We start from the raw sequence: 24,221 nt of genomic DNA on the forward strand, positions 1-24,221 counted from the left end.
GATGAAAGTGACTTATGGAGAGCTAGAGACTATAAAGAGGAATTTAGATACTACTCCTGCAAATATAAAAAATAAAATTTAAATAGACTCCTAGTTTACAGGTTTTGCTTCTCAACATTATTAGGGAATCAGGGTCAATTTACACTGGTTTAAGCATATAATTTGTATTCAAGAAGGTGAATAGGCTTTTGTCCTTCCTTAATTCCCGCGCTGGAGGATGCCTCACCAGTTTTCTGCCTGTCTCACAAATGCAGGTTCAAATGAGTGCTTCCAAAAGACTTCTAGGATCATTGGTCCATTACACGGTCAGGCCCATCCAGCATCTTAGTGATACTTTAGACAGAGGGAAGGAGGCAAGCCTTCTTCACCATCATTCCTGGGACTAGCCCAGAACCAATTAGTAAATAGGCAGTGAAGGCAACTTGACTAAGAACTCACTTTCTTATTGATATAGTAGGGGTCCAGATCCTCCAGGGGCACTGACACCATCTCTGGAGGAATGTCTCCATAAATAAATGGAAGAGATTTTCCTGCTTCCAAGTCACTGTTTGGCTTTGGGCCATTTTCATCATCCTCATCCTTGCGTTCCTGTTTGGGTCTCTTAGCTTTCTCTTCTGCAATGCGTTGTTCAATAGCAGCAAGGGATTCCCTGGTAAAGAAGCGGAAGCTGTCAGGTCCTGGCGGTACCAGCACTGACTGTGCCATCTTTTCATCCTGCTCCTTTAATCACTGTTTAGCTCCTTGCATAAGAAAGTGCTACAGAAACAGGGAGGGAAAAAAAGCAATGACCATTAGAATAAAAGGTGATTGTGTCAGTTACATGACACTGAGTACTGAGATACAGCGTAGAAACCCAGATAGCTATAATATTTTCAGAGAAAGCTGTATTTGGTATTCAGGGAATCTCATATATGCATCCATTTGCTCACATGGAGATCTATCTTTCACATTCAGTAGGTGTCTATGAGGTAATCTAATCTCTCACTCCCAAAATGTTTTAAGTGATTGTGCTACTTGTGGGAAAATATGTAATTCAGAGCTCAGAAATGGAGGATACTGGTTTGTGCCTGCTGTTTCACTTGTGTGAATATTTTGGCAGCCATCTTTTTCAGCATTCTTTCTGAAAAAATAGCAGAGATCCAAAACAAGAGATGAAACATCACACTAAATTGGAGAACCTGGGCTGAGGATCTTGAACGTATCTCTCCAAGTCTTTCCACGTGCCCTTTGGCTCACTTTATCACATTTAAGAGTTTATTCCAAGTCAATTCACTGGGTAAAAAGCTCTGGAAATCCTTAAATGCCAGGCTATGGAAACATAGGTAGATCCTACTTGAAAGAAAGGGAGTGGGAAGGAGCAGAAGATGCCTGGTTGTGTTTGGAACTGCTCGGAAGCTGCACAGGAAGGGACCCAGCTCCTGCCAAACCAGGCAGGAAGTCATCCACATCAGAGGTCTGTAGCTCGGACCCCCTGGCTTAGCAACCTGCTGCTAGCTAGTGTAATTGCTTCTTAAATTAACACATTTGCAGTACCTTAGGAAACACTGTAGAGATAGCCAATTTCCTCAAATTATGCCCATTTCACAAAAACGTAGCATCACAGTCTTAGTGTCCATATCAGAATTTGGACTTGAGAAAAAATAATAAGTTTATGATAGTTTATCTTTTCAAGCAAACTCTTATTATATGAGTCTTTGTAATAACCTAAATAGATTTTTACTGGTATTCAAATCATATTTCACTAGATTAAAGTAGATAACTCAAAAGAGCACATCAGTCATTCCAAATGTTACCTCTGAACCAGCGGCAGGAGTTTCTATGCTATTTGAAACAATACAATCAACATCTTGACTCCTAAATGGCACTTAATCTATTTTTTCCATCTTTTCAAAAAATCAATCTATTTCACCCCCATACTATAGGAGTCAGAGTTGCCATTTAAATATATGAAATGCATTTTCTAAGAGTGAAATGTGTTATGCAGTTCACTTCTGCAGCATACACCGGATAAAACAGAGGGAAACCTAAAATAACAAAAACTACTGCACAGTTTTATTTAAAAAAAAATGTTGAAGTAAACCAGGACCTTTCAGCTACCAGCTAGCAGACTGCCCTCCCCAGTATTATAGTGCCTCCAAAACATCCCTCATTTTTCTCACCCATCCCTAGAGACCCTCATGCCTAGCGACAGACATAGGCATGAAGATGGTCCTTGCACGCTGGGGGAGGAAACTGCCATGCCTGGATTCTCTAACAGAAGAGACATGCTAAAACATGCAGCCAGCAGCTTCAAAATGAAAGTGGTCCCTCTGCAGATTTCCCCAAGGATTCTACTACTGTAAAGGTAGAGAAGCATCACAGAGAATAAGCATAATAAGAATATTAAAACATTACCCCTGTAGAATCTTTTACACCCAGAGTTTGGGATTGATAAGCTGGCACCAAGAAGACTGCAGCTAAAATTCCATCATGCTTTAAAAAAAAAAAAATTCTTTTTTTTTTTTTTTTTTTTTTTTAATTCTCCTTCAAAGACCACACCTAACTTCCTGTAAAAGGATTCTGGTAACTGAAGTAAGAAGAGGCATTTCCTGTACAGGGACTACAAAATGGCATTATTGTAACTACCACTAGAGGGCGGGGAACTGTGAAGAGAAACACCTTCACAGCGTACACACAGACAGATGTCTGAAGCAGCCCCAAGCTTTCAGTTGTGGAACCGATCTTCCACAGGCTTTTCTTGGAACGAAACATTAAAATTTTGCTGATTTTAAGTGTTAATTTTGTTAACTGATAATGCTTCTCCTCATGCTTTTTATTTGCTATGTCAGAAAGTCATTCAATCAATATAAAGAATTCAACTTTAAAGTAAAGAGAAAGAACAGTAGTGCACTGCTTGATAGCATTTTTGGTGAATGACAGATCACATATATGACAGTGGTCACATAAGATTATAATACCATATTTTTTACTGTATCTTGTCTATGTTTAGATGTGTTTAGATACACAAATACCACTGTGTTACAATTGCCTGTAGTATTCAGTACAGTAACATCCAGTATAGGTTTGTAGCCTAGGAACAATAGGCTATACCATGTAGCCTAGTTGTGTAATAGGCTCTACCATCTAGGTTTTACATACACTCTATGAGGTACACACAGCGACAAAAATCACCTAATGACACATTTCTCAGAATATATCTTTGTCCTTAAGCAAAGCATGACTGTAAATAGGGAACGGTTAAAAATAAAAACTCATATTAAGCAGCAATTAACCCTTACAACATGTAAGGGTTAAAAATAAAAACTCATATTAAGCAGCAATTAACCCTTACAACATGTAAGGGTTAAAAACAAAAATTCATATTAAACAGCAATTACTGTATGTAGGCTTGTAGCCTAGAAACTACAGACATACAGTAGGATTTGATATTCGCCTCAGCCCCAGATAATCTGAAATCCAATGTAGTTCTTTGCTAATTCAATAAAGAGATGGCCTGTGCCACACAAGTTAACTCTCCCCAGAAAAAATATTAACCCAATGAGAAACCAGTCTTAATTATCTCTGATTTAAGTTACTAAAAAGCAACCAGAAAAAAGAATTGATAAACCAGTGAAATTCTAAATGCTAGGCTTTCAATTAATATCATAGTGAAGATTTGAGGACTTACTAAGTGCCAGTCACTTGGCTAAGATGTTTGCACTGTATTATTTCATCTTCCACACAACCCTATTGGATAAATGCTTTCACTATCCTTATTTGCAAACTGAAGTAAGGACATACACTGAGATTAGGAAAAGTCTCCTAAGATCATACAGGCAGGATTCAAACTCAAAATCTGATAGCAAAAATTTGTGATCATTACTCAATCATAAAAAGAAAACAGGCACCGGCATCAATTATACTTAGAACAGTTCTAATTGTTAAATCAATATATTTCATACTTTCTGTCTTCATCATTTTCATTGGAAAATGTATTTATTGGGCAGAAACAGAAAACAAAATACCATATCTTCTCACTTATAAGTGGGAGCTAAACATTGGGTACATATGGACATAAGCATGGGAACAAGAGACACTGTGGACTATAAGAGGGTATAGGGTGGGGGAAGCAAGTGTTGAAAAACTACCTATTGGGTACTATGCTTGCTACCTGGGTGGCGGGTTCAATCGTACCCTCAAACTTTGGCATCATGCAATACACCATCATAACAAACCTGCACAGGTATCCCCTGAATCTAAAATAAAGGATTTGGAGAAAAAAAGAAAATGTGTTTGTTGGAAATGAGCAAGGGGAAGATGTAGCCCAAAATAATATTTTAGTCACTTTAGCAGATAACTTTTGATTGTAAGAGAAAAAGATGTCTCAAACTAGTTGAAGTAAAAAATAAATAAAGACCGGAGTTTATTGGTTCATGGTTTGTCCAGGGCTAGTATTAGGCATATGATGATTCAAGAGCTCAGCTGATGTTTCCAGCTCATAGTTATGCTGTATCCTTTTGTTCTGACTTTCATAGTAATAGGTTTCCTAAAGATTCTTCCCTTAGCCATAGCTTCCCTACAGCTAGATGCTGTAGCAGCTCTAGCCTCCCAACCTTCCCGACCTCAATTCAGTGGGAAGAAAGACTCAGAAAAACTCATTGCATCTCACTGACACCTAGTGGGTCACATGCCCATCCTGAAGTAATTACTCTGTCCAAGGTAATGCCATCTTTGATTGGCCGCTCCTAAGCCACATGCTCTACCCTTGAAACACGGAAGAGTCCTCACTTGAAACCTGTGAGTAGTCTGGGTAATCGTTGTGGTACAGAAGCATCTCTCAAAAGTGGAGTTGGAGCTGGGAAGGTTGCTTTTGCTTGTAATCCCAGCATTTTTGGAGATCAGGGCAGAAGGATCCTTGAGACCAGGCATTTGAGGCTGCAGTGAGCTATGATCACACCACTGCACTCCAGTCTGGGAGATGGAGCAAGACAAAGGAAGGAAAGAGAGAAAGAAAGAAAGAGAGGAAAGAAAGAAAGGAAGGAAGGAAAGAGAGAGGGAAAGAAAAAGAAGAAAGAAAGAGAGAGAAAAAGAAAGAAAGAAGGAAGGAAGGAAGGAAGGAAAGAAAGAGAGAGGGAAAGAAAGAAAGAAGAAAGAAAGAAAGAAAGAAAGAAAGAAAGAAAGAAAGGAAAGAAAGAAAAGAAAGAAAGAAGGAAGGAAAGAAAGAAAGAGAGGAAAAGAAAGAAAGAAGAAAGAAAGAAACAAAGAAAGAAAAAAAAGAAAGAGGGAAAGAAAGGAAAGAAAGAAGAAAGAAAGAAAGAGGGAAAGAAAGGAAAGAAAGAAGAAAGAAAGAAAGAAAGAGGGAAAGAAAGAAAGAAGAAAGAGAAAGAGAGAAAAGAGAGGGAAAGAAAGAAGAAAGAAAGAAAGAAAGAAAGAAAGAAAGAAAGAAAGAAAGAAAGAAAGAAAGAAAGAAGAAAGAAAGAAAGAAAGAAAGAAAAAAGAGAGAGAGAGACAGGGAAGGAGGGAGGGAGGAAAGAAGGAAGGAAGGAAGGAACGACAGACAAGTCCTGGTGGCTCATGCCTGCAATCCCAAGTGCGGTGGTTTATGTCTATAATCCAAGCACTTTGGGAGGCCGAAGCAGGCAGATTACTTGAGGCCAGGAGATCAAGACCAGCCTGGCCAACATGAGGAAACCCCATCTCTACTAAAAATACAAAAAACTAGCCGGGCATGGTGATGGGCACCTGTAATCCCAGCTACTGGGGAGGCTGAGGCAGGAGAATCGCTTGAACCCAGGAGGCGGAGTTTGCAGTAAGCCAAGATCATGCCACGGCACTCCAGCCTGGGCAACAGAGTGAAACTCAGTCTCAAAAAAAAAAAAAAAAGAAAAAAAAACCACCAGGAAATTACAAAAGAGCAGAGTTGAGTTACTATTACTGGAATAAGGGGGAAATTAATGCTGGACAGAAAGAACAAACAAGTGCATGCTCTAGTCACATACTCATCATATTTGCAGTGCCTCCACTTTTGGAAAGTAACATTATCAATATCGGGACATATACGTATGGTATATCTTCCATGTGTACCAACTTCCATGTATACTGGCCAGGCAAGATACTTATAAGACTCCTTCCCCATAGTAAGTTGTCCTGCTGCAATCAAGCACACAGTAGTTCATAAATCTCTATGGTGAGCGTCAGCTTCAATTATCAAATCCATATTCAGGTCTTACTTTACAAATGTGCTCAGCAATATACCAACTTGTTATACAAATGATTCTAATTCAAAATAAATTAAGAATAAACAAATTTATGAAATGATTTACCAAACATATTTTTGGGAGGAGATTAGTCATAATAGTAGCACATAGTATCTACTTTTTTTAATAAAAATCTACACATAGTACCTACTTTTGTCAAGCACTATTTTAAGAGCTATGAAACCATCTATTCCTTATAGCAACCTAATGAAATAGATGCTGTAATCATCTCCCTTTAAAACATGAGGAAGAAGTAAAAAATAGAACAAAGGATACTAGAGGCTGGGGAGGATAGAGAGAGATTTGTTAAAGGATACAAAATTACAGCTAGACAGGAGAAATAAGTTATAGCTTCTATACCACTGTAGGATGACTATACTTCACAATACTACAGAATTTCAAATAGGTAGGAGGAGGATATTTAATGTTCCCAATACAAAGAAATGCTAAATGTTTGAGATGATGGATGTGCTAATAACCCTGATCTGATCAGTATATGTTATATGTATTGAAATATCACTATGTACCCCATGAATATGTACAACTATTGTCAATTTAAAAAATAAAGAAACATGAATAAACAGAGGCATCCCGAAATTCAGTAGTTTAAAATACAAGTAAGTTCTCACAACTGGAAAGAGTAGGGTCAGATGTGGAACTCATGCTTGCTGCCTGCAGATTCCATGTTTCTAACAATTATGCAATGCTTAAGACATTTTCTGGAAATATGCACTATCAGAAACATACCAAGATATGTGCAGTTTCCTTAACATTATATTAGTTGTAGAGTCACCTCTTTCTCTCCCATTGATTCTAGCCAGTGAGTGTGTCTTGGAATATTTAAAAGGGTGAACACAAAATGTTTTGCCAAAACATAAAAAACATCAAATGAACAACAACTGAATATATTTTCACATGAAAGATACTTTTGTGTAATGTAGATTTAAGTAAAGAATTATAGTCTGTTTCTCATTTCCCAGGATAAGGTTTTCAGAAATCATACATTAGTTTTTCTTCCATTTGTTCTGACCTTTGTTATCACATCATACTGATATTTTATGAGAGTTCTATACGACATACATTACTTGAAGGTTTTAAATTTCATTCAGTTGTACTACATTTCAGACAGAAGATTTTGTGTTACAACTTTTAAGGCCAGACACTATATTTGGAAGACCTATGAATAATGAGAAAGGCAAACAATATTATTTGAAGTAGTCAAAAAATAAAAAATGTTAAGAATTGGGATTCTAAATTCTGATATTTCTATAATGTTTTCCTTTCAATACTCTTTTCCTTTAGTTTTCTCATTTATACAAGAGGAATATATTTTTTCTAAATTAAAATTTTAAAAATCATGTTATTACACATGATGACATCAGCAAAAAATTATACGAAAGACAAGACAATTTAAAAAAATACAGATATGTAGTAATAAACGTTGTACCACAATTTTTTTCTGCAAAGATCCACATTAATAATACATGCTCTAGAGATAAATTTATACTAAGAAAATGGCTTATTAAATTTCATAGATGAAGACATAATTTTATATTAGTTTATACTGTAATTAGTGGTTGTGGATAAGTGCTCAAAGACTTACAAAATTTTGTGCCCAGGAATTAAGAAAGCTGAGAAACACTAAGGAAAGTCTTTTTTTCTGGAGGTGGTCTTTTAAGTTCTGTTCTATGATTGTAGTTTTTTGGGTTCTTTGGTACATTACAGTAATGTAAACATAAACCAATAAAAGATCTGCTAAATATTATTTGAATATTTATTTTTCAGATATTCTAGCTTTCTTATTTCATAGGTTCAAGTCTATTTTCTTATCAACTTTTTGATTGTTACTTGCTGTGATATATATTTGTATATATGCACACACACACATATGTACACACACACTCACATATGTATATGTATCCTTCTCTTTTTAACCTGAATCCACTAGCCCATTTCTGTAACTAACAATTTCCATAATGGGGAGAAAGTTCTAAACAACCAGACTTACATGTTTTTCTGCTGTAGAGTAGAAACAGAGAATAGTAGAATATGAAGAACTCAAGTTCAGTGTTTACTGGTCAGAAAAGCTGTTTTTTTTTAAATGCTAGGTTTAGTTCCAATATGAAACTAACTTATTTTTTATACTTTATTTTTATATTAGCTGCATTGAGCAATATTCTTTTTTCTCTTTCTTGAAATAAAAAAAAAATATTTAGAAACTACTTAAAATAGAAAAAAAAAAAAAGCCTGTCAAGAAACACCAGGTGGAAAATGAGTTGCTAATAAAACAGAATTTTAGGTAACAAAAGTCTAAAAAACCACAAAAGAGAAATAGCACCACTGTCATTTGAACAATGGCTATTTACTTGCATTTTTTGGCATTGTTAATCACTGAATCTGGATTTTTCTCTGAATTCCACACAAAGCATCCGTTAAACAACAATTTTGTTATAAAATGTTTACTTTTTACACACATTTTAGGACAAGCTATCACCAGACACAAATCAATACAAATGCATCAGGGGCTGAACAATCTCAGTGAGTGACACATATTTTGCAAACTTCTGCCAAACGAAAGGATGGAATAGATTGTGCACAAATCAAATGAGGGAGAGTAAAGGAATAACACATTTTAAATATTAATAATTCAGACATGGTACTGTATTTTCTGTAAAAGAAAATGAACCTTTAGTAACACACTAATAAATTTTATCTCTTAAGAGATTAGTGTACCGATAAAGTATTCAGAGAACTGGAGAGCTGTGGACAGCAGATACCAAAAACACCCCAGCTTTGCAGAGGTAACCATAGTCTTCCCTGATTACTCCCTTTGCCAGAGGTCCACAAAGAATTTGCAGTGTGCCCACCTGCCTGCTGCACTTCCAGCTCCAAGTTGCAAATTTTGAGAACCCAAAGAGGTGTCCCCAGTGGGCAAGGGGAGCAGAGAAGAGAAGCAATGTTAGAATAGGTAGTTAGGCAGACATGAGCAAGGAAGTAGAGAGCCCCTCCCTCAGGAATGTCAGGCAACCATCAAGTGACGGTCAGGTGGTTACTAAACTGTCTAAAATAATAATTGGTCTTAGCCAGCACCAGGTAAAGATAGTCAGTCCCCCAATGGCTTAAAAAAAAACACCTGAAGCTGGTGATCAGCGGCTTCCTGATAAGATCTCAGGAACTGGGCGAGTGGGCTCAAGCATGCACATTAAGAGGCAAAATGGCAGAGTTTAACTAGTATATGACTTTCTCAGGAACACTCTACTGGTAAAGGAAAAATGCCTCAAGTGAGCATGCACACAACTTCAGTAAACACACTGCACATATTGCCCCTCCCAAGTGCTGGCAGATCACTGCACATGTGTACAGCCTGCTCCAAAAGAAAATAAAGGGAAGAGAAATGCAAATACCGTAACCAGGCCATAACCAGGCCAATGTATAAAACTTCAAGTCAAGGGCCAAACAGGGCACTTGGATCTCTCAAGTTGCCTGCTTGGCCTTTTACCAAGTATATTTTACTTCCTTTTGTTCCTGCTTTAAAACTTTTTAATAGACTCTTACTCCTACTCTAAAACTTGCCTTGGTCTCTCCCTCTGCCTTAAACCTACTTCTTCCCCTCAGCCAAATTCTTTCCTCCAACGAGGCAAGGATCAAGTTTGCTGCAGACCTCTATGGATTCACCACTGGTGACATGTTAAATGTGAAACTAAAGGATGGTAAAATGGGAAACAACCTCCATTCGAATCTCAGAGATGTGAGCAAATCCACAAAAGTGTTGTTAGATGGAAGAATTGGACACACCTCATTTCCCAAAAAAGCATAATACATAGAAATTTCAGAGATAATTGGAAAAATGTCCAGAGAAATCCTCAATGAAAATAGAGCTTTTCAACCCAAAAATCTCAGGGCTGAAACACACCCTGTGTTCATCCAGGCAACAATGCCTCTTGCTTTTTAGCCGGGATGCAGTTGGTCAATGACACCAAATGGCTTTACAGAGCAACCTTTAGAACTTTCCTTGGGGGCCAAAGTCTAGGCCTGTGAGGTTGCAAGCAGCCCTGTAAGGCCTGTGATGACACCAGGTACCAAAGATTCTGATGTCTGGCCCTTCCTTCCAACATGCAATGTCAAACACATAAGATGTCCTGATGTGCTACATTTGATATTTTGAATGTGGAAGCATATTTTAAATACTCTTTAGGCATTAACTTATTACAAAATTCTCTACCAAGATTTCACATTAGGTTAAAATTCAATTCAGTCTTTACATTTCTGTACCGAGGTCTCCACCTCAGCATATTACCTAACACCTTCTCCAGCAATCAATGTTACCTACATGCACATGGTGAGCCCCATGGTCAGCCTCTTTGTTTCCCAGGTGAACTAACTAGATGTTAACGTTGCTCTGCTGCACAGTAAAAGCTCCTAACTCAAACCCACCAAAAAAGGAGTGAAACTCTGCAAAGTGCACTTTAAAAAGAGATACTTTATGCTTATAAAAAGAAATGAGTGAGTCTTCTAAGAATAATAAAAGGGAGTATTTAACAGTTAAGCACAAGATTTGGAGTGCAGAATTCGGATAAGGCTCTGCTGGTTCAGGTTGTTAAAACTCTTCTTGTTCCTCCTGTGGGCCCCCTTCATCGGATATCACGACGTCTTCATCTGTGGCATAGAGAATGTCTACAGTCCTCTGCAATACAGGGTCATTGTGCCCCTCGTTCTGCTGGCAAATCAATTCATTGTTCCTTAGCTTTCTGAAGTAGAAATCTCTTTCTCCAAGGCTTCAATGGCAAGTTTCAATACACTGACCTGCTGGCATCAATTTGACCCTGCAGCACTCCTACTGTCCACACCAGGATTTTTTAATACCACCCTGGGGCCAGCCTTAGAAGCTGCGGTTATTTGTGGAAATGGTCCTCTGTGGAGCTGTATTGCTAGAGCTGAGAGGTTACTTCAGTTTATTCAGAACTGGAGCAACAATGGAGGGAGCCACTTCAGCTTCTTGACCTTGTCCGGAGCCACAGGGTTATAGTCTTTTTCATTGTAGTTTGCATCAAAAAACTTCTTAAAGTGCTAAATGAATTCAAAATTGTCCTGAAACTTTCCTTTTACTGATTGTCCACAGAAATTACTTTGTCAGCACCCACCCTCTTAAAAATACTGCTTGTAGTATTTTGAAGTTATGGATGTATTCATGGAATTTCACCTTCTTCAAGGCAATGGAGCCAGGGAACAGAATGACCATAAAGTGACAATAAGCAGCTCCTGAGCACAATTGTTCCATCTTTGTCAAATTCAACTTTAAGAGACTCATTGATCCAGGCCAGTATGTCACGTAGAATTAGGTTGTCATTGGTAACTGATGTCAAGTATATGTTCACTGTCATCTTTGGCTCCTGGTGGAACAGTCTACTGCCCACACCCAGCCCTGGTTCCATCTTCATCTTGTTCAAAATGCTTGACCAACATTCTTTAGATATTCCATTAAATGATTGTTATGTTCTAAGACACATTTTGCTTTTCTTTAACAGAAATGCATACCAGTCTTACTATGATGATCTCTGGGAAATATGATTCGGTCTATAGATAATCACTTTACATCTAACTTTCCTAGGAAAAATAAGTTAACTATATAAAAGAAATATACCTATATTTTAATGGAAGCATTTTTCTTTTGCTGTAGGTAGACTGGCAATACATTGCTGCAACGTTTTAAAACCTTCAGATGTATTAAGTGCATGTTAGCAGACTTCCAAGAATTCATTCAACCGTCTCTAAATGGCTCATCAGCAGGAAGGCCACCTCTAATCTGATTACATAGTAGTTTGGTTTTGATGGATGGATTATGCTGGAATCACAGAATTCCAATTCTGGATTTTAATAATCAGGTAAGAAAGAAATTTTCCCAGGATATGGTTCTCTTTATGAGGGTGAGGTATTTCCACTTGTTTGATATACCTGAATATTTCCAGCTCAGTTTTCCTCATTTCTTCTTTTCATCAAAGACTTCTACCTAAAATTTTTCGCTCAGTCCCCGTTCTCTTTTATGGGGGAGAAAAAGCAGCCTCTAAACTCCTCAGTGGAACAGTAGATCTGAATGTCTGGGCATCTTCCCCATGTCAGAATGAGCAGGTAGAGCCAGGATCAGAAGGTCTTTGAAATAATAATAATAATAATAATAATAATAATAATAATAATAACAGGCCGGGCGCAGTGGCTCACGCCTGTAATCCCAGCACTTTGGGAGGCCGAGGCGGGCAGACCACGAGGTCAGGAGATCGAGACCATCCTGCTAACATGGTGAAACCCCGTCTCTACTAAAAATACAAACAATTAGCCAGGCATGGTGGTGGGCACCTGTAGTCCCACCTACTAGGGAGGCTGAGGCAGGAGAATGGCATGAACCCAGGAGGCGGAGCTTTTAGTGAGCCGAGATCGCACCACTGTACTCCAACCTGGGCGACAGAGCGAGACTCCGTCTCAAAAAATAAATAAATAAAATAATAATAAAACAATGCTCAAAAAATAGCTACATTCCAAAGTGTATGTATGCATGCCTGTGTGTATGAGAGAGAGAGAGAAACAGAGAGAGAGAGAGAAAGAAAGAGAGAGAGAGAGAGAGAGAGAGAACTAGAGAGGAGTGAAGGAGATCATAGGAGACCATGGGTTCATTTCTTCATGTAATGTCAACACTACCTAAACTGTGGCACACTACTAGCTTCTTGATTTGTTATCTTATTGATCCTTGCATTATTCGTGAAGGAAGCAGTATTGTTGTCACTTTTCAAATGTGGGAGTGATCAGGGTATATGGATGTTTAATAACTTGCCATTGCCACACTGAGCCAGAGTTTAAATTCACATGTGTCTGATTTCAAATACTAAATATAGTCCATGTTCCATTTTTCCCCCAGGGTGAGAAATGCACCACTGAGCTACAAGTTAAGAAGGGAAATATGATATAAGTCTGATTTTCTAAAAGCCACTGGATCCCTTTCTATACCTAAGATGTTTATAGAATCCCACAGGTCCACTGCTATTAGACAAATTTGTGACCCAGTACAAATAACATGGTTTCCCCTTATAATCTTGCTATTGCTATTATGGGGCTAGCTTAACCTCTGCCAGAAAGCAGAAGTTGTTTTCTCAATACCTTCACATGCACCATAATGAATGTACTCTTATCCCAGGCATGGAGGATGAGCTTACACACTTACAAGGAACTCTCTTCTGCAATACTGTATACATCTCTCTTCATATTCATTTATTGATGAGTTAACCATTCTTGTGACTCCAGCTTACACTTATATGACGCCTTCAACATAGATTCCTAGTCCTGAGTGCTCATTCAGGATCCTATCACATATTCCCAACAATCTATAGCTAAGGTCTCCTGGGCTGTAGGTTCTTGGAGCCTCAAGTGAACATTTCCAAAATTGAACTTATCTTCCTTAGAAATTTATACCATTTCTTAAATATTTCCATTTCCTTCATTTTTCTTCTTTTTTCCTAAATTAGAAGTATTTTTTCCTGACTTAGTTGTTTCGCTCCCTTTCCTTTAATTTATGATCTCTGTCACCAAGTCTTAATATTTCTACCTCTAGGAAATACCTCTATGATTTGCTTCTGCCACTGCATCTTTATTACCATCAATGTATTTCAGGAGCAGATACATAACAGGACACATCATCTATGTATTCAACAAATAATGTCAAGTTCCTCAGGTAAAAAAACCTTACAGCCATCCTTGATTCCTTTCTCTCTCTCTCTCATACACTATGTCATAACCTCTAGTGACCTTTTTGTTCTATATTCAAAATATATCTTGAATCCAATCATTTCTCACCTCCTATACCATTAGCACACTGGTTAAAGTTGCCACCATCATTCACTTAGATCACTGCAATTGCTAGGGCCAGTAATTTATGAAGTACAGTGCAAAACTGATAATGTTGAGGCCCCAGCTGTGAGTGGTGCCTTGCACCTGTAATCCTAGCTACTCCACAGGCTGAAACTGGAAGATTCCTTGAGGCTAGGAGTTGGAGACCAGCCTGAGCAACATAGCAAGACCCATCTCTAAAAAAAAGAGGGAGACACTTGTTTAAGTAGCAGGAAAAAGGGGCCATTAAAAGATGATACAACATAGCTTTTTTCTTATTTATGCAAACTGTCTACTGATCTGATGGTTTTTATTTGCTATTTAATGTTGTACTCACTGGAGCAGGGAAACACTTGCAGGGCAAACATAGAGCCATATGAGCGTCCCTGATTCAGAGCAGAAGATAATGTCTGCCCCTGTCCCCCACTGCCAAATTCCCCTTCCCACCAGTTTCTGGACTGAAGCAACCTGCCCTCAATTGGGGTCAGAGAAGTCATTCTACCCTTCCCATGAGCCTGCCACCCAAACTGGTGGAAGGTCAATCCCCCAAAGCATTGCAACTCTGCACCTGACATGCCTGGATTAGAAGTGGGTGAAAAGCTCTCTCCCACTGAGCCTCTCACCTGCCTTGGCACTTCCAGCCTGAGGTGCATTCCTAACTGCAACTTGACCTGAGCTTGTGACCAAATCCCCGACAGGCTTAAGGGCAGCAGAACACAGACATCTTCCCAGCAGCAACCCAGCATTCTCGCTGTTGGAGGGTGGCAATAGTTGCTGGGAAAAGGTGAAGAAGGGGACACTGAGTGGCCTGGGCAGGGGGCAGGGGTGCAGGTGGATTTGAACCTATCCACAGCAGGAAGTACCAGAACACGCCCCATAGTCCCATGACTTTCACTTACAAAACCTAAATTCAAACGCAAATTATTAAAATTACCAAGATGGTGACTGCAGAGCATTAGGCCCCATGTGTGGGGCCCTTCTTAGCATGGAGCCTTGTGTGACTGCCCATGAAGCCAGCCATGGTAATAATTTCTAAATAGGTCTCCATGCTTAATTTTGGCCTCCTTCAGTTTATTCTCAATGTAGTAGCCAGATTCCTTTGAAATGCAGAAACAGTCGAGTCACTATTCTGCTCAGAACTCTACAGTGGCTCTCTATTTACTCAGAGGAAAGGTCAAAGTATGAACCACGGCTTGTGTTGGCCTGCAAGGTCTGCCCACCCCCCCACTTCCTTCTCTAATGTTGTCTCCTGCCCTGTACTTTCTCACATGGCTACTTCTTGCCAAGCACTCCAGACACACTCCGAGCTCATGGCTTTGCACTTGCTTTCATCTCTGCTTGAAATGCTTTACTCCCAGAAATTTGCATGGCTCATTCCCTTGCACCTACTAGTCTTTGCTCAAATAGGACCTTCCCAGTGATGCCTTCCCCAACCATGCTATATAAAATTGAACACCATACCCTACAACTGAACACACACACACAGACTTTCACACACTCTAACCACATCTCCTTCCTTATTTCCCTCTATAACTTCAACTTTCCCTAATATAATATCTATTTTTTTAGAGATAGGGTCTTGCTCTGTTGCCCAGGCTAGTGTGTAGTGGCAAAGTTCACTGCAGCCTCGACCTCCTGGGCTCCAGTGATCCTCCCACCTCAGCATCCCAAGTAGCCAGAACTACAGGCACATGCCACCATGCCTGGCTAATTTATTTCATTTGTAGAGATGAGGGTCTTGCTATGTTGGCCAGGCTGGTCTTGAACTCCTGGCTTTAAGCAATTCTACTGCCTTGGCCTTCCAATTGGCTGGGATTAAAGGCATGAGCCAACATGCCTTGTCTAGTATGAAACTTATTAATAATTATTTATATTGTTTATTATTTGTCTCTGTACACTGCAATGTAGACTACATGTCTTAGGTCAGGTTCCCCAGAGACAGACACTGAGATGTGGCTTAATGGGAAAGTGATTAGTTAAGGAAGTACTCCTAAGATCAATCAGGAAAGGAGTGGGTAAAGCTGCAGGTCTGGATGGGGAAGGAGCCAAGCTAAGGTGTAATTCCCAACAAAGCCCTACAGAAGGTGGCTTTATAATGATCCCACAGGACAACTTTGGAGTACAAATTATGTATTTGAGTTTGTCCCTATATGAAGCAAGGGATCTGTACTTTCATAATACTGCAATAGTCAGTCTTTGGCTAAGGATACGGGTGGGGGCACGTAAACTCCCCGGCACTTCAGACTTTGTGCTGAAGGAGAAAAAATGACTCAAATAATCTGAAGACAGTTCTCTAAAGCAAGACACAGGTACAGATTCTTAAAAGCAGAAACACCTGCCAGGAGAGGGAGACAGAGATAACAATAAAAGGGACTGAGGTGATCCAGTTTGGGTGAAACAACATGATGTTTATTGTACTAATGAGAACAAGACCTTTTTCTTTTCTTTTTACTCTATCGCTAGTGCTTAGGACAATCCCTGGTATAGAGTAGGGATTGAGTACATAGATAAATAATTGTATTGCATACCTTCTATGGTCCAGGCTCTACAATAGTCTGAGTACATAGTAGAGATAAACATAGGCTTTCCAAGACAAATTACCATTGCTTTTAAAGGTTCTATCTCCTGCATTCAAATTTACAGAATATATTAGTCTGTTTTCACGCTGCTGATAAAGACATACCTGAGACTGGGCAATTTACAAAAGAAAGAGGTTTAATGGACTTACAGTTCCACCTGTTGGTTGGGGAGGCCTCACAATCATGGCAGAAGGCAAGAAGGAGCAAGTCACATATTTCGTGAATGGTGGCAGGCAAAGAAAAAGGGCTTGTGCAGGGAAAGTCCTGCTTATAAAACCATCAGATCTTATGAGATTTATTCACTATCACAAGAACAGCATGGGAAACACCTGCCCACATGATTCAGTTACCTCCCACTGGGTCCCTCTCACAATGAGAATTCAGAAGAGATTTGGGTGGGACACAGGCAAACCATATCACAGAATTAATGTCATCTGTCTCCCGCCTCCTTCCACTAATCTCTATCAAGTTCTGTGAATTGTGCTTCTGAAATTACATATCTATCTCTTCCCTTCTCATGCCATTGCCAACATCCAGATTCAATATTTTATTACAATTAATTGGGCTACTGTAAACAGATAATCTCCATTCTTCACTTTGTTTCTCATCCATCTATTTTATATATAATTACTAATATAATATTTTTAAAAACCTGGCTGTAGTTATAATAATAATCTGTCTAAAAACTTTATCATTTAAGTCCAATTAAAAGTTCAAATATGTTATCCTTTTGTGCTCTGATCTTAGCTTTCTTTTCCATCCTTTATACCTTCTTGGTGATGTTCAACCAAAGATTAATTATTTTCTGTTCCCAATCTCTCCACTTTCTCCCCTTTGTACCTTTGCTCAGTTTCTTCCATTTGAAATGAATTGTCTTCCCTATCTCAACCAATGAATTCAACATTAACTTATCAAAATTAACTCAAATACCATTTGCTCTAAGAAGACTCTCTTCATCTCCTGAGCTGGAAGCTATCTCCCCCTTCAGAACTCTTAGGACACCTCCTAGATAATGTGGTATATGGGAAAGGGTATGGGTTTTGAATCAAATTATTGGGATTGAAATCCAGTTCTGCCATTTAGTAACTCAGTGAGCTTGAGTGAGGCTCAAACTCTCAGAGCCCCAGTTTTCTCATCACTAAGATTCCTCTTCCTGGCATGTAAAGAATCCTTCCTTCCTTCCTTCCTCCCTCCCTCCCTCCCTTCCTTCCTCCCTCCCTCCCTCCCTCCCTTCCTTCCTTCCTTCTTGTCTGCCTTTCTTTCTTGCTTTCTTTCTTTTTCTTTCGCTCTTTCTCTCTTTTTCACAAGGTTCTGCTCTGTTGCCTATGCTGGAGTGCAGTGTTGTGATCAAGACTCACTGCAACCTTGACCTCCCAGGCTCAAGAGATCCTCCCATCTCAGCCTCCTAAGTAGCTGGGACTATAGTGCACACCACCATACTTGTCTAATTTTCTAACATTTTGTAGAGATGGGGTTTTGCTGTGTTGCCAGGGCTGGTCTCCTGGCTCAAGTGATCCTCCTGCCTTGGCCTTAAAAAGTGCTGGGATTATGGCCATGAGCCACCTTGCCTAGTCCAGCTTTCCTTTCTAGTCTTCCCTCTTACCAACCCCTATGACAGGGTTAGGCTTTGTGTCCCCACCCAAATCTCATCTTAAATCATAATCTCCATAATCCCCACGTGTCAAGGGAGAGACCAGGTGGAGGTAATTGAACCATGGGGGTGGTTTCCCCAATGCTGTTCTTGTGATAATGAGTGAGTTCTTACAAAATCTGATGGTTTTATAAGGGGCTCTCCCCTCTTTGCTCAGCACTTCTTCCTGCCGCCTCGAGAAAAAGGTGCCTTGCCTCCTTTTTGCCTTTTGCCATGATAGTAAGTTTCCTGAGGCTTCCCCAGTCATGCCAAACTTTGAATCAATTAAACCTCTTTCCTTTATAAATTTCCCAGTCTCAGGCAGTTCTTTATGGCAGCATGACAATGAACGAATATACTCTACTGGTGTCTTATGGTACAGACAAAATATAATGTGCTCACAGTCTTCTAAATTTTCACAGTAATCTCTGTGTTTCCACTTCAGGGGTATTGTTTAAGCTATTTTCACTACCTGAAGTTCATGACACCAATTCAACCCAGGAGACAGTAGCAGTTTAAATCTCAAATACGTTTTCCACGCACAGTTTCACATCCTTCCAGCTGGGTACACCCTTTCACTTTTTCAAGCTTAAGAACATTTGTTTTTCATACACCATTTTTTCTATTTAAGTAATTGCCTTCAAGTAAGATTATGATGTACTCCTCTTTGTAACTCTTGCAGTACATAAAGCAATGCCTTGCAGAAAGTAGATACTCAGTAAAAGAGCTGAATAACAGAAGATTTCAAATAGAAGCAGCATTGAGCAAACTCATGTTGAAGAGAGGCTGGGGGTGAAATAGCCTCTGTCGATTCTAGAAGGCAGATCTAAGGTTACTATGAATGTTATAGAAAGCAAAATGTTGATAAAATATGTTGAAGTAAACTAAAACAGATCAGGCTTGAAGAATTTCTGAGCAGACAAATCCAAGTGGCCCTCAGAAGTAACCTAAACTTTGCTTGATTTGCAAACATATGCAAAACTCGACTTGAACTATTTCTTATAAATGCCTAAAGAGAAATGAAACTTAAGGCTAACCAATCAGAAGCTGCCAACTCACGTAGTAATATAAGTAGGAACTTTTCAGCAAGATAGACCAAATAAGGCAACTATATAATTGTAACCAATATTAAATATTTCCTTTGCTTTATTTCCACATTCTCCCTGTAAAAGCTTTCTCTTTGAGTTCTCTCAAGTGGCCTCAGAACCACTTTTGGTTTGGAGCTGATTCAAGAATTACCATTTGCTCAAATAAGCTCTTTAACATTTTATTGTTTCTCAATTTACTTTTTAATAATTATAAGTAACAATGTTCAAATTCTGAGATTTGCATAAAAATGAGTATTTTTAAATATGAAATAATCCTCAATTACCAGCAGATACTGCAGTAAGGATGCCTGTCTGAATAATTAGAATGTATAATTCCCCAAATATTTTCAACCTCCAGATTCTATGATTGCCTTAAAAAAACACCAGGCATTACATTATCTTTTACTAAGTACGAAAAAATGAAGACAGAATTAAACTAATTTTTATTTTTATTTTTTTGAGATGGAGTCTTGCTCTGTCGATGCCTGTCTAATTTTTTGTATTTTTAGTAGAGACAGGGTTTCACCATGTTAACCAGGATGGTCTCCATCTCCTGACCTCGTGATCCACCCACCTCAGCCTTCCAAAGTACTGGGATTACAGGCATGAGCCACCACACCTGGCCAGAATTGAACTAATTTTTAAGATCATTGACATAAACTCTGGATTAGAGATAATTCAACATCCAGAAGGTGGTCACAGAACATGTTGGCTTCCTGATGAGTGACTGAGACTGATCCCTTTTCACTGTGGGCCTACTGGGCTTGATGAAAACCTTCCAGTCTCTAGTGCTGATTGCATAATGTGGGGTCTTCATAAATATGTGGTACTGAATTAATAATGGGGCCTAACCTGCATTTGTATAACCAAATCAAAAGGTGTCAAAGGAGAAGATGAAGTAAGGAAAGATCTTACCAGTGAAATCTGGCTCACTTTTAAAATACAACTAATCACAGTTTCTTGGACTACAATGAAGAAAGCATTCAAGAGCAATGGCGTAGAAGTTTTCTTGTCTCTTTTTAGCACCAGGAATGAATCTATTTGTCTTTGTTGGGCTCATATTATAAATATATTTTCAGAAAAACATGTCAAAATATGTGTCCAGACATTTTTTTTAATTAAAATTAGTTACCTTGGAGGGCAAGGCACTTAACACAAAAGTACTATGGCCCAATAACTTTGGAATTCCTTCTTCTGGAGTTGTTGCATTTGTTTTTTTAGGGAGCCAATTCACAAATCTTTTTTTTTCTATGTATTTTTGGCAACCTGTTTCTAGTTACACCTTATTATGAAACATCATTTTGAAGAACTCTTACTACTATTTGGCATGACCAATTCTTCTGTGCAAAACAAACAAACAAACAAAGGCAATAATTTTAGAGCCAGGCAAAACTGGTTTACATCTTACTCTCCTACTTTCTAGCTGTGGTTCTTTGGTCAAAATACCTATATTATTGTGAGGATTAAAGAGTATAAGTTGGCTGGGAGCGGTGGCTCACGTCTTCCATTCCAGCACTTTGGGAAGCCAGGAGGGCAGATTATGAGGTTAGGAGTTCAAGACCAGCCTGGCCAACATGGTGAAAACCCGTCTCTACTAAAAATATAAAAATTATCTGGGCATGGTGGTGGGTGCCTGTAATCCCAGCTACTTGGGAGGCTGAGGCAGGAGAATTGCTTCAACCCAGGAGGTGGAGGTTGCAGTGAGCCAAGATCACACCACTGCACTCCAGGGTGGGTGACAGAGCAAGACTCTGTCTTGGGAAAAAAAAAAAAGGGTATAACTTAAGTAAAATATCCAGTATACATAACAGATGCTACTTATGCTCTTTTCTCTGTCTTTCAAGCTCTTACGTATAGCTTTGTACTAAGCACAATGAATGAAACCAAATCATAAACAATAAGCCTAATCTTTCAGCATTTACAATCCAGCTAATCATTTAACAAAAATGTTGAAATGTCTACTAAGGGCCAGTCTTCTTCCAGATGCTTGGGATAGAGTAATGAACCAAACAGACAAAACCTTGCCCTTGTGGAGCTTATAGTCTAGGTAACCCAGTGGAGGGATACAGATAATGCCTAAGTAAGGGAAATATAGATTCTGACATGTGGTACTAATTGCTCCAGAGGAGGAAAATTTATGAAAAAGAGAGAAAAAATAATCAGGGTTGGGGAGCAGAAGGATGCATTGCAATTTTAAATAGGGTGGTCATGGAGAGGCTTGCTGAAGAAATGAGGTTTTACAAAAGCCCTGAAGGAAAGTAGATAATTTATCCAAGTCATGAGCCTCCCTAGATTAACAAGTTCCATGAAGAATTAATGCATCAGAAAAGTTATGGAATGGTGATCACATTTGAAAACGCCTGTTGGAAGGTAAGTAACATTGAACGAATGAAATAAAACAAGGCAGTAGCACATCAACAGGAATAAGAAAGTAGAGCAGGTAGCAGTGACACTGGGGACAACAGCAGTTGCTGCCAACAACCTCAGTTAGGCCTGCCATCTGGTTTCACAGCAGTTTCACCAGTGACACCTGTGACATAAATGTCAAGATCAGAGCCCAAGCCAGACCCGGAGAAGCAACAATCATACCAGAAATAAAGGGGAGCTCTCTGCCATTCTATGTCCTTGGCTTGAGCACAGAAGGAGGATGATGAAAGCAGGATAGCCAAGTCCAGGCTGCCCGGAAAAATCCAAACCTGGATGGCTGCCTGCAGGGTGGACCCAAGAACAGCTTTACGGATATGAAAAGTACAGCAGCCAAATTTAGCAACTAGAAACAGCTCGACGTCAGAGAAGTGGACAAAGCAAAATATTGCCTGTCCTTAATACCTAGAAATATTTGTTGAAATCTTAAAAGATTAGAAAAGGGATTCTCTTCTTAACCAAGGTACAGTTTTTAAACTAGGCAATAGTAGCAATTAAATGATATAGCTACATATCAGGTATTTGTATAAAATGTTTTTCTGTTTGTTTTCATGTGTGAAAAGTGTTTTGACAATGCATTTTTCTATTCATTATAGGGGTAGCTATATTCAATAGCATACTCCATTACTTCCAGTCATTCCTAATACATTACAGAGAACAAATAACCACTCTGTTCCTCGGCTCACTCAATCTCTTGACCAGTGGGGTTTTTCCTTTCTTCTTTTTTTTTTTTTAAATTTTTTCTCCCCTACTTAGAATAAGGATAATCACTCTCCTGGTTAAATCCATAAGTATACTATTGGAATGAATTCAGATTATTGGGAGTAAACCACGTTTTGTGTGTTGTAAAGCAATAAAATATTTAAATTCATCTTCTTCTTTTTCTTAATATTATTAAATATCAAGTTTTGCCTATAGGAATGAATTGAGAAGGAGTATTTTATACAAAAAGAAATTTTATTTTAGATTCTGTATTTTAAAACATTTTGTATAGCTTCATGCATGTGAATTTTAAAAGTATGGCTGGAACTCATAAGATGGTTGGATTTTGACCAGCATCTCTATCCATGTGCACAGATACAGGAGCCCACATATGTCAGATTCATGTGATTTCTACCCCACCATATTGCTGCACCAGTTTCATCTGCAAATGAAAACAGAAAGAAAAGCAGGCTGGAGAAGGAAAAAGGGCAAAAGGCTCAGAAAAACTTACCGTCTCCCCCCAGTAAAGTAACCATTTGCATTCTATATATTCATTACCAGGCTGACACTCATGAGTGACATTTTCCATTTTTTTTTTCTCACTCCCAACCAAAATATATGGAAATAATTAAAAGCAAAGACTGATCTCTAAAAGCAAAAGCAAAGCATCATCATTTGGAAATTATCAAAGGGTAAGAAATGACTCATACATTTTTTGAAAAGTTCAAATCATAATCGCAAATTATAAACTACATTTTCTTTTGGGTTCTCATAAAGAAACAGGGAGAAAGAGAGAGGGAGGGAGGGAGAGAGAGAATGGTTTTAGTTCTATAAAGAAAATATTTTTCAACATTAAATAATTTATAAATTGTAAGATATGACTAAGATTTAGAATTAAATCCCTACTTTATAAAAAGGATCTTGAGTGTGTTTTTTCTTTGTGTTGGCACTATAACCAATGCAAATTAAAATAATGGGTTTTGTGTTTGGAAGGGGGCCTCCCAAGAGATCATTTAGTCAGGCTTCTTATATTCATTAAGGATTAAACTAAAATCAGAGACAGATGGTTTTGTCTCATATCTCAGAACAGAGATTTCACAACTTTCTTTGAGTGCTTATTCAACTCTGTAATCACCATCTAACTTATTCCTTAGTTATAATTTCTGTCAATATTAACGCTATCTAGACTATTTTCACTAGCACTTCATTGGATGAAAATGGAAGCATTATGCACATTGCTATAGGAGATTTATCAGGAGAAAATTGCCAAAACGTTTATTTAGCATTTTATTTATTGGCATTTTGAAAGGATCTATTCCCATTGGTTGAACCAGATCCAATGACTTCATTACAATTGCAGTAGAGTTAAAACACTGGCTGATTGTGACCATAATTCCTATAATTCTCAGCCTTCAGTCTACATTTTGCCCACCCTCTTTCTCATTTCATCTGAAGATAATTAAATGCTAATTTGATTAAGTTATTGATTATTATGAAATAATATGAAATGGTTAAAGGCGTGAACACAGAAATTCCTAACGTTGTATTCTAATTATCACTCCGTATAGCACATAGTATTTGTGTGTGTGTGTGTGTGTGTGTGTGTGTGATTTCCTTCTTTGATCCATGGATTGTTTAGAAGTCTGTTTCTTAATTTTGTAAAAAGGGGCCTTTTCTAGATATCTAATTG

General features: G+C 38.5%; 1 protein-coding gene and 1 pseudogene across 5 annotated transcripts in view; both read right to left on the reverse strand.

Moving 5' to 3' along the window:
• Window positions 1–24,221, reverse strand: part of SCN2A (sodium voltage-gated channel alpha subunit 2) — a 195,908-nt gene that overhangs the window by 95,840 nt on the left and 75,847 nt on the right. For 4 of the 5 annotated variants that reach the window (XM_058441550.1, XM_032755543.2, XM_032755544.2 and 1 more), the window contains one exon: window positions 439–756. In XM_058441550.1, the coding sequence (XP_058297533.1) occupies window positions 439–705 (267 nt within the window). In that variant the 5' untranslated portion in view covers window positions 706–756. Of the gene's footprint in view, window positions 1–438; window positions 757–2,394; window positions 2,476–24,221 lie in introns of those variants that run through there. The other variant, XM_032755539.2, reaches the window with a different exon arrangement.
• Window positions 9,068–12,397, reverse strand: LOC116810728 (microtubule-associated protein RP/EB family member 1-like; annotated as a pseudogene).

This window comes from Hylobates moloch, unplaced genomic scaffold (genome assembly GCF_009828535.3).
Source record: "Hylobates moloch isolate HMO894 unplaced genomic scaffold, HMol_V3 SCAFFOLD_1, whole genome shotgun sequence".
In the NCBI taxonomy this organism is placed as follows: Eukaryota; Metazoa; Chordata; class Mammalia; order Primates; family Hylobatidae; genus Hylobates; species Hylobates moloch.